This window comes from Panulirus ornatus, chromosome 34, assembly GCF_036320965.1.
Source record: "Panulirus ornatus isolate Po-2019 chromosome 34, ASM3632096v1, whole genome shotgun sequence".
NCBI lineage: Eukaryota > Metazoa > Arthropoda > Malacostraca > Decapoda > Palinuridae > Panulirus > Panulirus ornatus.
The window spans coordinates 7,957,769-7,971,843 of record NC_092257.1 but is presented as its reverse complement, the minus strand read 5'-3'; the positions used below and the strand labels follow the sequence as shown (position 1 = coordinate 7,971,843).

General features: G+C 42.3%; 1 protein-coding gene across 1 annotated transcript in view; it reads left to right on the top strand.

Moving 5' to 3' along the window:
• The window catches only part of LOC139759811 (cell adhesion molecule Dscam1-like), a 167,038-nt gene that overhangs the window by 48,296 nt on the left and 104,667 nt on the right, over positions 1 to 14,075 (top strand). The window contains exons 11-12 of the mRNA XM_071682291.1: positions 6,102 to 6,254; positions 6,405 to 6,560. Of these exons, the coding sequence (XP_071538392.1) occupies positions 6,102 to 6,254; positions 6,405 to 6,560 (309 nt within the window). The remainder of the gene's footprint in view (positions 1 to 6,101; positions 6,255 to 6,404; positions 6,561 to 14,075) is intronic.

Sequence of the window (14,075 nt, the reverse complement as noted above, 5' to 3'; positions counted from 1 at the left end):
CTCTTTAAGTTAGAAGTTGCCAGGGGATCCTGAGAAGAGGAGGTTAATAATTCTTTTGCAAATTACAGGTTAAAATATGTTGATGTGCTGAAAATGAGATGTTTGAGGGCAATATTTGGTGTGAGGTGGTTTGAACTAATAAGTAATGAAAGTGTAAGAGAGATGTGTGGTAATAAAAAGAGTGTGGTTGTTTAATTTGTTTATGGATAGGGTTGTTAGGGAGGTGAATGCAAGAGTTTTGGAGATAGGGGCAAGTATGCAGTCTGTTGAGGAGGAGAGTTCTTTGGAAGTGAGTCAGTTGTTCGCTGATGATACATCGCTGTTGGCTGATTGAGATGAGAAACTGCAGAAGCTTGTGACTGAGTTTGATAAAGTGTGTGAAAGAAGAAAGCTGAGAAAAATGTGAGTAAGAGCAAGGTTGTTAGGTACTGTAGGGTTGAGGGACATGTCTGTTGGGAGGTGGGTTTGAACGGAGAAAAACTGGAGGAAGTGAAGTGTTTTGGATATCTGGGAGAGGATTTGGCAGCGGATGGAACCATGGAATCGGAAATGAGTCACAAGGAAGGGGAGGAAGCGAAAGTTCTGGGAGCGTTGAAAAATGTGTGGAAGGCGAGAACATTACCTCGAAAAGCAAAAATGGGTATGTTTGAAGGAATAGTGGCTCCAATAATGTTATATGGTTGCGAGGCGTGGGCTATGGATAGAGTTGTGTGGTGGAGGGTGGATGTGTTGGAAATGAGATGTTTGAGGACACCGTGCGGTGTGAGGTGGTTTGATCGAGTAAGTAATGAAAGAGAGAGAGATGTGTGGTAATAAGAAGGGTGTGGTTGAGAGAGCAGAAGAGGGTGTTTTGAAATGGTTTGGTCACATGGAGAGAATGAGTGAGGAAAGATCGACAAAGAGGATATATGTGTCAGAGGCGGATTAAACGAGAAGTGGGAGACCAGATTGGAGGTGGAAAGATGGAGTGAAAAAGATTTTGAGTGATCGGGGCCTGAACATGCAGGAGGGTGAAAGGCGTGCAAGGAATAGAGTGAATTGGAACGATGTGGTATATCGGGGTCAACGTGCTGTCAATGGATTGAACCAGGGCATGTGAAGCGCATGGGGTAAACCATGGAAAGTTCTGTGGTGCCTGGATGTAGAAAGGGAGCTGTGGTTTCGGTGCATTATACATGACAGCTAGAGACTGAGTGTGAACGAATGTGGCCTTTGTTGTCTTTTCCTACTGCTACCTCGCGCACATGCGGAGGGAGGGGGTTGTCATTTCATGTATGGCGGGGTGGCGACGGAAATGAATAAGGGCTAACAGTATAAATTATGTACATGTGTATATATGTATATGTCTGTGTATGTATATGTATGTATACGTTGAGATATATAGGTATGTATATGTGCGCGTGTGGACGTGTATGTATATACTTGCGTATGTAGTGGGTTGGGCCATTCTTTCGTATGTTTCCTTGCGCTACCTCGCTAACGCAGGAGACCGAGACGAAGTTTAATAAATACTTTTACGTAATGATGATAATAATGATAATAAAAATAATAGCAATAACAGTAATAATAATAGAAGAATGATAATGATAATAATGACAATAATAATGATAGTAATAACAATAATCATCCCTGGGGATAAGGGAGAAAGAATACTTCCCACGCATTCCTCACGTGTCGTAGAAAGCGACTAGAGGGGACGGGAGCGGGGGGCCGGAAATCCTCCCCTCCTTGTATTAACTTTCTAAAATGGGAAACAGAAGAAGGAGTCACGCGGGGAGTGCTCATCCTCCTCGAAGACTTAGATTGGGTGGTCTAAATGTGTGTGGATGTAACCAAGATGAGGAAAAAGAAGAGATAGGTGGTATGTTTGAGGAAAGGAACCTGGATGTTTTGGCTCTGAGTGAAACGAAGCTCAAGGGTAAAGAGGAAGAGTGGTTTGGGAATGGTTTGGGAGTAAAGTCAGGGGTTTGTGAGAGGACAAGAGCAAGGGAAGGAGTAGCAAGTATGTGATAGAGTGTAAGAAAGTAAACTCTAGATTGATATGGGTAAAACTGAAAGTGGATGGAGAGAGATGGGTGATTACTGGTGCATATCCACCTGGGCATGAGAAGAAAGATCATGAGGGGCAAGTGTTTTGGGAGCAGCTGAGTGAGTGTGTTAGTAGTTTTGATGCACGAGACCAGGTTATAGTGAAGGGTGATTTCAATGCAAAGGTGAGTAATGTGGCAGTTGAGGGAATAATTGGTGTACATGGGGCGTTCAGTGTTGTAAATGGAAATGGTGAATAACTTGTAGATTTATGTGCTGAAAAAGGATTAGTGATTGGGAATACCTGGTTTAAAAAGAGAGATATACATAAGTATACGTATGTAAGTAGGAGAGATGGCCAGAGAGCGTTATTGGATTACGTGTTAATTGATAGGCATGCGAAAGAGAGACTTTTGGATGTTAATGTGCTGAGAGGTGCAACTGGAGCGATGTCTCATCATTATCTTGTGGAGGCGAAGGTGAAGATTTTTAGAGGTTTTCAGAAAAGAAGAGAGAATGTTGGGGTTAAGAGAGTGGTGAGAGTAAGTGAGCTTGGGAAGGAGACTTGTGTGAGGAAGTACCAGGAGAGAGTGAGTACAGAATGGTAGGTAAGGGGAGTGGGGAAGGAATGAGATGTATTTAGGGAAGCAGTGATGGCTTGCGGAAAAGATGCTTGTGGCATGAGAAGCGTGGGAGGTGGGCAGATTAAAAAGGGTAGTGAGTGGTGGGATGAAGAAGTAAGATTATTAGTGAAAGAGAAGAGAGAGGCATTTGGACGATTTTTGCAGGGAAATAATGCAAATGACAGGGAAGTGTTAAAAGAAGAGGCAGGAGGTCAAGAGAAAGCTGCAAGAGGTGAAAAAGAGGGCAAATGAGAGTTGGGGTGAGAGAGTATCATTAAATTTTAGGGAGAATAAGAGATATTTTGGAAGGAGGTAAATAAAGTGCGTAAGACTAGGGAACAAATGGGAACTTCAGTGAAGGGGGCTAATGGAGAGGTGATAACAAGTAGTGGTGATGTGAGAAGGAGATGGAGTGAGGATTTTGAAGGTTTGTTGAATGTGTTTGATGATAGAGTGGCAGACATAGGGTGTTTTGGTCGAGGTGGTGTGCAAAGTGAGAGGGTTAGGGAGAATGATTTGGTAAACAGAGAAGAGGTAGTAAAAGCTTTGCAGAAGATGAAAGCCGGCAAGGGAGAGGGTTTGGATGGTATTGCAGTGGAATTTATTAAAAAAGAGGGTGACTATAATGTTGACTTGTTGGTAAGATTATTTGATGTATGTATGACTCATGGTGAGGTGGCTGAGGATTGGCGAAATGCTTGCACAGTGCCAAGGTACAAAGGCATAGGGGATAAAAGTGAGTGAGGGTATTGATTGAGAGGGTGAAGGCATGTACAGAGCATCAGATTGGGGAAGAGCAGTGTGGTTTCAGAAGTGGTAGAGGATGAGTGGATCAGGTGTTTGCTTTGAAAAATGTATGTGAGAAATACTTAGAAAAGCAAATGGATCTGTATGTAGCATTTATGGATCTGGAAAAGGCATATGATAGAGTTGATAGAGATGCTCTGTGGAAGGTACTAAGAATATATGGTGTAGGGGGCAAGTTGTTAGAAGCATTGAAAAGTTTTTATCGAGGATGTAAGGCATGTGTACGCGTAGGAAGAGAGGAAAGTGATTGGTTCTCAGTGAATGTTGGTTTGCGGCAGGGGTGTGTGATGTCTCCAAGGTTGTTTAATTTGTTTCTGGATGGGGTTGTTAGGGAGGTGAAGGCAAGAGTTTTGAAAGAGGGGCAAGTATGCAGTCTGTTGTAGATGAGAGAGCTTGGGAGGTGAGTCAGTTGTTGTTCACTGATGATACAGCGATGGTGTGAGAAACTGCAGAAGCTGGTGACTAAATCTGGTAAAGTGCGTGAAAGAAGAAAGCTGAGAGTAAATGTGAATAAGAGCAAGGTTATTAGGTACAGTAGAGTTCAGGGACAAGTCAATTGGGAGGTAAGTTTGAATGAAGAAAAACTGGAGGAAGTGAAGTAAGTGTTTTAGATATCTGGGAGTCTATTTGGCAGCGGATGGAACCATGGAAGCGGAAGTGAATCATAGGGTAGGGGAGGGGGCGAAAGTTCTGGGAGCGTTGAAGAATGTGTGGAAATCGAGAACATTATCTTGGAAAGCAAAAATGGGTATGTTTGAAGGAATAGTGGTTCCACCAATGTTATATGGTTGCGAGGCGTGGGCTATAGATAGAGTTGTGCGGAGGAGGGTGGATGTGCTGGAAATGAGATGTTTGAGGACAATATGTGGTGTGAGGTGGTTTGATCGAGTAAGTCATAATAGGGTAAGAGAGATGTGTGGTAATAAAAAGAGTGTGGTTGAGAGAGCAGAAGAGGGTGTTTTGAAATGGTTTGGTCACATGGAGAGAATGAGTGAGGAAAGATTGACCAAGAGGATATATGTGTCGGAGGTGGAGGGTACGAGGAGAACTGGGAGACCAAATTGGAGATGAAAGTTGGAGTGAAAAAGATTTTGAGTGTTCGGGCCTGAACATGCAGAAGGGTGAAAGTCGTGCAAGGAATAGAGTGAATTGGAACGATGTGGTATACCGGGGTCGATGTGGTGTTAATGGATTGAACCAGGGCGTTTGAAGCGTCTGGGATAAACCATGGAAAGTTCAGTGGGGCTTGGACGTGGAAAGGGATCTGTGGTTTCAGTGCATTATACATGACAGCTAGAGAATGAGTGCGAACGAATGTGGCCTTTGTGTCTTTTCCTAGCGCTACCTCGCGCACATGCGGGGGGAGGGGCTATTATTTTATGTGTGTCGGGGTGGCGATGGAAATGAATAAAGGCAGACAGTATGAATTATATACATGTGTATATATGTATATTTCTGTGTGTGTATATATATGTATACCTTGAGATGTATAAGTATGTATATTTGCGTGTGTGGACGTGTATGTATATACATGTGTATGTGGGTGGGTTGGGCCATTCTTTCGTCTGTTTCCTTGCGCTACCTCGCTAACGCGGGAGACAGCGACAAAGCAAAGTAAGTAACAATAATAATGATAATAATGATAATAATAATAATGATAATAATGATAATGATGATAATGATAATAATAATGATAACAATAATACGAAAATGAAATCCATGACTTTCATTATAAGTGCCCACTTTACAGCCACATTGTAAGTGTGCAATCTACAGCCACACTCTTCGTCAACATTCTGAATAAGTGAAATTTTGGTGGGACGTAAACAGCAGGTGTCCCACCCACACTTTTTCATGTAATAAGTCGTTATGATGTAAAGTTTCCCACTAGGATTCATGACTGTTTTATAAGATCTCAGAGTGTCTTGATGCGTCCTGAAAGGATCTTCAAAGAATGTATGAGGTTCTAAAGGAGTGAAAAGTGTACTGTGTATGTCCTGTACGGTGAAAGATTGGACTGAAAGATCTAGGAGTGACAGAGAAATGTCCGAGTCTCCGAAGGGATCTAAGAGGATCTGCAATGATCTCGTTGTCTTGTATGATATGCCAGCGTACTGCATGATGTAAGGAGGCAAATCTCTAAAGATCCCAAGAGTGTTTGAATCAGAGTACCATGGATCCTGAAGACCCCATGGACGTTGTGAAGGATCTTGGAGTGTCCAGAGGAATTTCAAAGGATCTTACAGGATCTGAGAGTATCCTAAACGATGCAGTTAGAATTATATCGCGTATAACCGAGTCTTGCTCTATCGATTGATATTTGGTAAGACCAAAAAGTGACATGTGATAAAAAGAATATCCTTCAATATATTTTCTGTAGATTGGTTAAATAAGAAATTGAATACTGACAACTGGAACTGATCTGAAGATGTGACTAAACCATGTCATGACGGGAAAACCTGTAAAATGTGACAAGTGAAGAATCAGTGTCCCTAACGGACAAAAGTGTTGTCAATGCGGTCTAAAATCATCCATGAGAATACACTGATAGTGCAGATGTGATGATATCTCGATGTGTAAGAGTGATGTGCGCGTTGTAATTGTTCGCTGTAGATCCTTACCAGGGTATCTTGTCCCCACCAGTGCCGAGCGAGGCACCGCAGGACGTGCAGTGCACGAGCCTGTCCTCCACCTCGCTCCTCGTCAGGTGGATCCCGCCGCCCACCACTGCCCTCCACGGCCTCCTGCAGGGCTACAAGGTCGTCTACCGCCCTGTCCACTCGAGTAGATTCTTCCGTGAGTATACAACAGCCTTCTCTCTCTCTCTCTCTCTCTCTCTCTCTCTCTCTCTCTCTCTCTCTCTCTCTCTCGTGACGTATAGTGGATCACCCTCCAGACGTACTCCTCAGACGGAGAGCGTCACCTATGTACTTGTCTTTATGGCAGACCCTGACGACCTGAGGGAGAAGACGGTGACGACGCTGTCGACGGCACTGCTTGGCCTTGACCGCTACACCAACTACAGCGTCACCGTCACGGCCTACACCAGGCGGGGCGACGGCGTCCGCTCTACCCCTGTGTACTGCATCACCGAGGAGGACGGTAAGTGACGGTCAGTAGGTTGTAACAGGTGAAGTAGAGGTGAAGTAGTGGCTTAAGGAGACTCAAAGTAAGGACGAGACAGGAAGGTAAATGGTCAGTAATGTAACATAAAAAGATACTTAGATATGCAGACCACACAAACCCTCAAGGTCCAAGCGAGAGGTGGTCTGGCCTTAACGCTAAGAACAAAGGCCCCCCTTTGTAAGCTGCAGAAGAAGAGGATAGCAAAGCAAAGGCTCTCACCCCACCCTCCACTCCCGCTAGCACACGCCGGCAGGTTTAATAAATCTATAAGAAATTTTTGTAGGAAAGTCATAAGGTGGAATAAACATGATCATGTCATGCCTCCCATCACCAACGACAAAGCATACTTTTCCCTTCTTGTTATAAAGACAATAGTAAGAACAATTTTGAGCTCCAGGATCTCGACTTACCTTACATATATTAGTCCTTATGTTAAAGAATGATACAGTAATTCTTACGCTCTCAAAGCAGGCGACATTGGTTAATCAATGTTGGTATGTTACCAGGGAGAAATTGGTGGTTGAGAAGGTAGCATGATATACCTTTAAGTTATGATTGATTAAATGAATTATTCAATACCAGAGAGCGGCAAGTGATGATCAAACCTAAAAATATAAAGGGTGTTGCTCTGAACATTTCCTGGGAGCTTATTCCACGCATCAATAATGTCATTGGTGAAAAAAAAATATTTCATACAGTCCAGATTAACTCGGTAACCTCTGATTTTTAATCCATTTCCTTTCGTCGGTAATGCTGGCTCTGCTATAATGTTCAGTATCGACGTTGTGGAATCCTTAAGTATTTTGAAACATTATTTTGTCCAAGTATGGGAGTATAGCAGTATATCTTCAAATGGTGTGTTACGGAAGCAGGGCATTAATTTAGTTGCTCTTCGCTGCACTGCTTCTAATTCAAGATGTCCTTACTGAAGTGGGTGGGACCCAAAACTGCATTGCATATTCAAGGTGTGGTCGAGCTAGACTGAGGTTCATTTGGCGTAAGCGACGAATCTTCGCATCGCCGTAATCAAGAAGTAATGATAATAATGATAGTAATGATAAAGGTAATGCGACGCAGGTCGACGCTGATTGGCTGGCAGGTATGACTATGTGATGCATTATTGGAACGTTGCGAAGGCAGCCTTCACAAGGGGACTCCCTTGCGATGAGAGTTTACGACCGAAAATAATCATTAACAATTACATATTTTATCTCTTGAATGATAATATATGCATTAAGCACATTCGAAAATATTACTATGCTAAAAAGATGGGAATTCGAATAAAAGTTACGGGAAAATATTTTTTCGAGTCTGGTGCGAGTCTTACCGCCGCTTGAGAATATCTTTGACAAAATATAACATTCTCAAGTAGCGGTAATAATAATAATGATAATAGAAATCATTATAATATGATGGTAATTATATGATAATGATAATAATGATAATAATAATAGTAATAATAATAATAATGATAATAATAATAATAATAGTACTACTACTAATAATAATAATAATAGTAATGATAAAATTAACACTGATAATGATAATCATAATGATACTAATAACATTGATGATGATATTGATAATGATAGTAGTAGTAATGATAATAATGATAATAATAATAATGATAATGATAATAATAATTTTTTTTTTTCATACTATTCGCCATTTCCCGCATTAGCGAGGTAGCGTTAAGAACAGAGGACTGGGCCTTTGAGGGAATATCCTCATATGGCCCCCTTCTCTGTTCCTTCTTTTGGAAAATTTAAAAAAAGAAAAAAAAAAAAATATAAAATAAAAAATAATAATAATACTAATGATAATAATAATAATAAGGTGAAAAAAAAGGGCAAATGAGAGTTGGGGTGAGAGACTATCAGTAAATTTTAGGGAGAATAAAAAGATGTTCTGGAAGGAGGTAAATAGGGTGCGTAAGACAAGGGAGCAAATGGGAACTTCAGTGAAGGGCGTAAATGGGGAGGTGATTACAAGTAGTGGTGATGTGAGAAGGAGATGGAATGAGTATTTTGAAGGTTTGTTGAATGTGTCTGATGACAGAGTGGCAGATATAGGGTGTTTGGGTCGAGGTGGTGTGCAAAGTGAGAGGGTTAGGGAAAATGATTTGGTAAACAGAGAAGAGGTAGTAAAAGCTTTGCGGAAGATGAAAGCCGGCAAGGCAGCAGGTTTGGATGGTATTGCAGTGGAATTTATTAAAAAAGGGGGTGACTGTATTGTTGACTGGTTGGTAAGGTTATTTAATGTATGTATGACTCATGGTGAGGTGCCTGAGGATTGGCGGAATGCGTGCATAGTGCCATTGTACAAAGGCAAAGGGGATAAGAGTGAGTGCTCAAATTACAGAGGTATAAGTTTGTTGAGTATTCCTGGTAAATTATATGGGAGGGTATTGATTGAGAGGGTGAAGGCATGTACAGAGCATCAGATTGGGGAAGAGCAGTGTGGTTTCAGAAGTGGTAGAGGATGTGTGGATCAGGTGTTTGCTTTGAAGAATGTATGTGAGAAATACTTAGCAAAGCAAATGGATTTGTATGTAGCATTTATGGATCTGGAGAAGGCATATGATAGAGTTGATAGAGATGCTCTGTGGAAGGTATTAAGAATATATGGTGTGGGAGGCAAGTTGTTAGAAGCAGTGAAAAGTTTTTATCGAGGATGTAAGGCATGTGTACGTGTAGGAAGAGAGGAAAGTGATTGGTTCTCAGTGAATGTAGGTTTGCGGCAGGGGTGTGTGATGTCTCCATGGTTGTTTAATTTGTTTATGGATGGGATTGTTAGGGAGGTAAATGCAAGAGTCTTGGAAAGAGGGGCAAGTATGAAGTCTGTTGGGGATGAGAGAGCTTGGGAAGTGAGTCAGTTGTTGTTCGCTGATGATACAGCGCTGGTGGCGGATTCATGTGAGAAACTGCAGAAGCTGGTGACGGAGTTTGGTAAAGTGTGTGGAAGAAGAAAGTTAAGAGTAAATGTGAATAAGAGCAAGGTTATTAGGTACAGTAGGGTTGAGGGTCAAGTCAATTGGGAGGTGAGTTTGAATGGTGAAAAACTGGAGGAAGTGAGGTGTTTTAGATATCTGGGAGTGGATCTGGCAGCGGATGGAACCATGGAAGCGGAAGTGGATCATAGGGTGGGGGAGGGGGCGAAAATTTTGGGAGCCTTGAAAAATGTGTGGAAGTCGAGAACATTATCCCGGAAAGCAAAAATGGGTATGTTTGAAGGAATAGTAGTTCCAACAATGTTGTATGGTTGCGAGGCGTGGGCTATGGATAGAGTGGTGCGCAGGAGGATGGATGTGCTGGAAATGAGATGTTTGAGGACAATGTGTGGTGTGAGGTGGTTTGATCGAGTAAGTAACGTAAGGGTAAGAGAGATGTGTGGAAATAAAAAGAGCGTGGTTGAGAGAGCAGAAGAGGGTGTTTTGAAATGGTTTGGGCACATGGAGAGAATGAGTGAGGAAAGATTGACCAAGAGGATATATGTGTCGGAGGTGGAGGGAACGAGGAGAAGAGGGAGACCAAATTGGAGATGGAAAGATGGAGTGAAAAGGATTTTGTGTGATCGGGGCCTGAACATGCAGGAGGGTGAAAGGGAGGGCAAGGAATAGAGTGAACTGGAGCGATGTGGTATACAGGGGTTGACGTGCTGTCAGTGGATTGAATCAAGGCATGTGAAGCGTCCGGGGTAAACCATGGAAAGCTGTGTAGGTATGTATATTTCCGTGTGTGGACGTGTGTATGTACATGTGTATGGGGGGGGTTGGGCCATTTCTTTCGTCTGTTTCCTTGCGCTACCTCGCAAACGCGGGAGACAGCGACAAAGTAAAAAAAAAAAAAAAAAAAATAATAATGTCAGAGGTGGAGGGAACGAGGAGAAGTAGGAGACCAAATTGGAGATGGAAGGATGGAGTGAAAAAGATTTTGAGCGATCGGGGCCTGAACAAGCAGGAGGGTGAAAGGCGTACAAGGAATAGAGATAACTGGAACGATAACAGAGACGGCATGCTGTCAATGGACTGACCAGAGCATGTGAAGCGTCTGGGGTAAACGTTGTAAAGTTTTGTGGGGCTTGGTTGTGGAATGGGAGCAGTGGTTTCAGTGCATTATACACGACAGCTAGAGACTAGGTGGGAACGAATGTAGCCTTTTTTGTCTTCCTAGCGCTACCTCTCGCGCGTGCGGGGGAGGGGGTTGTCATTTCATGTGTGGCGGGGTACATCATACGTCACAGCAAGTATGAATTATGTACATATATATATATATATATATATATATATATATATATATATATATATATATATATATATATATATATATATATATATATATATATATTTTATTTATTCATTTTGCTTTGTCGCTGTCCCCCGCGTTTGCGAGGTAGCGCAAGGAAGCAGACGAAAGAAATGGCCCAACCCACCCCCATACACATGTATATACATACACGTCCACACACGCAAATATACATACCTATACATCTCAATGTACACATATATATATATATATATATATATATATATATATATATATATATATATATATATATATATATATATATATATATATATATATATACACAGACACATACATATATACCCATGCACACAGTTCACACTGTCTGCCTTTATTCATTCCCATCGCCACCTCGCCACACATGGAATACCATCCCCCTCCCCCCTCATGTGTGCGAGGTAGCGCTAGGAAAAGACAACAAAGGACCCATTCGTTCACACTCCGTCTCTAGCTGTCATGCAATAATGCCCGAAACCACAGCTCCCTTTCCACATCCAGGCCCCACACAACTTTCCATGGTTTACCCCAGACGCTTCACATGCCCTGATTCAATCCACTGACAGCACGTCAACCCCGGTATACCACATCGATTCAATTCACTCTTTTCCTTGCCCGCCTTTCACCCTCCTGCATGTTCAGGCACTGATCACTCAAAATCTTTTTCACTCCATCTTTCCACCTCCAGTCTGGTCTCCCACTTCTCCTCGTTCCCTTCACCTCTGACACATATATCCTCTTTGTCAATCTTTCCTCACTCATTCTCTCCATGTGACCAAACCATTTCAAAACACCCTCCTCTGCTCTCTCAACCACACTCTTTTTATTACCACAAATCTCTCTTACCCTATTATTACTTACTCGATCAAACCACCTCACACCACACATTGTCCTCAAACATCTCATTTCCAGCACATCCACCCTCCTGCGCACAACTCTATCCATAGCCCACGCCTCGCAACCATACAACATTGTTGGAACCACTATTCCTTCAGACATACCCATTTTTGCTTTCCAAGATAATGTTCTCGACTTCCACACACTCTTCAACGCTCCCAGAATTTCCACCCCCTCCCGCACCCTATGATTCGCTTCGGCTTCCATGGTTCCATCCGCTGCCAAATCCACTCCCAGATTTCTAAAACACTTCACTTCCTCCAGTTTTTCTCCATTCAAACTTACCTCCCAATTGACTTGACCCTCAACCCTACTGTACCTAATAACATTGCTCTTATTCACATTTACTCTCAACTTTCTTCCTTCACACACTTTACCAAATCAGTCACCAGCTTCTGCAGTTTCTCACATGAATCAGCCACCAGCGTTGTATCACCAGCAAACAACAACTGACTCACTTCCCTAGCTTTCTCATCCACAACAGACTGCATACTTGCCCCTCTTTCCAAAACTCTTGCATTCACCTCCCTAACAACCCCATCCATAAACAATTTAAATAACCACGGAGACATCACACACCCCTGCCGCAAAGTTACATTCATTGAGAACTAATCATTTTCCTCTCTTCCTACATGTACACATGCCTTACATCCTCGATAAAAACTTTTCACTGCTTCTAACAACATGCCTCACACACCATATATTCTTAATACCTTCCACAGAGCATCTGCCTTCTCCAGATCCAAAAATGATACATGCAAATCCATTTGCTTTTCTAAGTATTTCTCACATACACTCTTCAAAGCAAACACCTGATCCACACATCCTCTACCACTTCTGAAACCACACTGCTCTTCCCCAATCTGATGCTCTGTACATGCCTTCACCCTCTCAATGAGTACCCTCCCATATGATTTACCAGGAATACTCAACAAACTTATACCTTCGTAATTTGAGCATTCACCTTTGTCCCCTTTGCCTTTGTACGATGGCACTATGGAACATTCCGCCAATCCTCAGGCACCTCGCCATGATTCATACATACATTAAATAACCTTACTAACAAGTCAACAATGTAGTCACCCCCTTTTTTAATAAATTCCACTGCAATACCATCCAACCCCGCTGCTTTGCCGGCTTTCATCTTCCGCAAAGATTTTACTACCTCTTCTCTGTTTACCAAATCATTTTCCCTAACCCTTTCACTTTGCCCACCTCCTCGACCAAAACACCCTATATCTGCCACTCTATCATCAAACACATTCAACAAACCTTGAAAATACTCACTCCATCTCCTTCTCACATCACCACTACTTGTTATCACCTCCCCATTAGCCCCCTTCACTGATGTTCTCATTTGTTCCCTTGTCTTACGCACTTTATTTACCTCCTTCCAAAACATATTTTTATTCTCCCTAAAATTTAATGATACTCTCTCACCCCAACTCTCATTTGCCCTCTTTTTCACCCCTTGCACCTTTCTCTTGACCTCCTGCCTCTTTCTTTTATACATCTCCCAGTCATTTGCATTATTTCCCTGCAAAAATCGTCTAATTATCTCTCGCTTCTCATTCACTAGTACTCTTACTTCTTCATCCCACCATTCACTACCCTTTCTCATGTGCCCACCTCCCACGCTTTTCATGCCATAAGCATCTTTTGCGCAAGCCATCACTGCTTCCCTAAATACATCCCATTCCTCCCCCACTCCCCTTACCTCCTTTGTTCTCACCTTTTTCCATTCTGTACTCAGTCTCTCCTGGTACTTCCTCACACAAGTCTCCTTCCCAAGCTCACCACTCTCTTCACCCTAACATTCTCCCTTCTTTTCTGAAAACCTCTACAAATCTTCTTCTTCGCCTCCACAAGATAATGATCAGACATCCCTATAGTTGCATCTCTCAGCACATTAACATCCAAAAATCTCTTTTTCGCACGCCTATGAATTAGCACGTAGTCCAATAACGCTGTCTGGCCATCTCTCCTACTTACATACGTATATTTATGTATATCTCTCTTTTTAAATCAGGTATTCCCAATCACCGGTCCTTTTTCAGCACATAAATCTACAAGCTCTTCACCATTTCCATTTACAACACTGAACACTCCATGTATACCAATTATTCCCTCAACTGCCACATTACTCACCTTTGCATTCAATTCACCCATCACTATAACCCGGTCTCGTGCATCAAAACTGCTAACACACTCATTCAGCTGTTCCCAAAACACTTGCCTCTCACGATCTTTCTTTTCATGCCCAGGTGCATATGCACCAATAATCACCCATCTC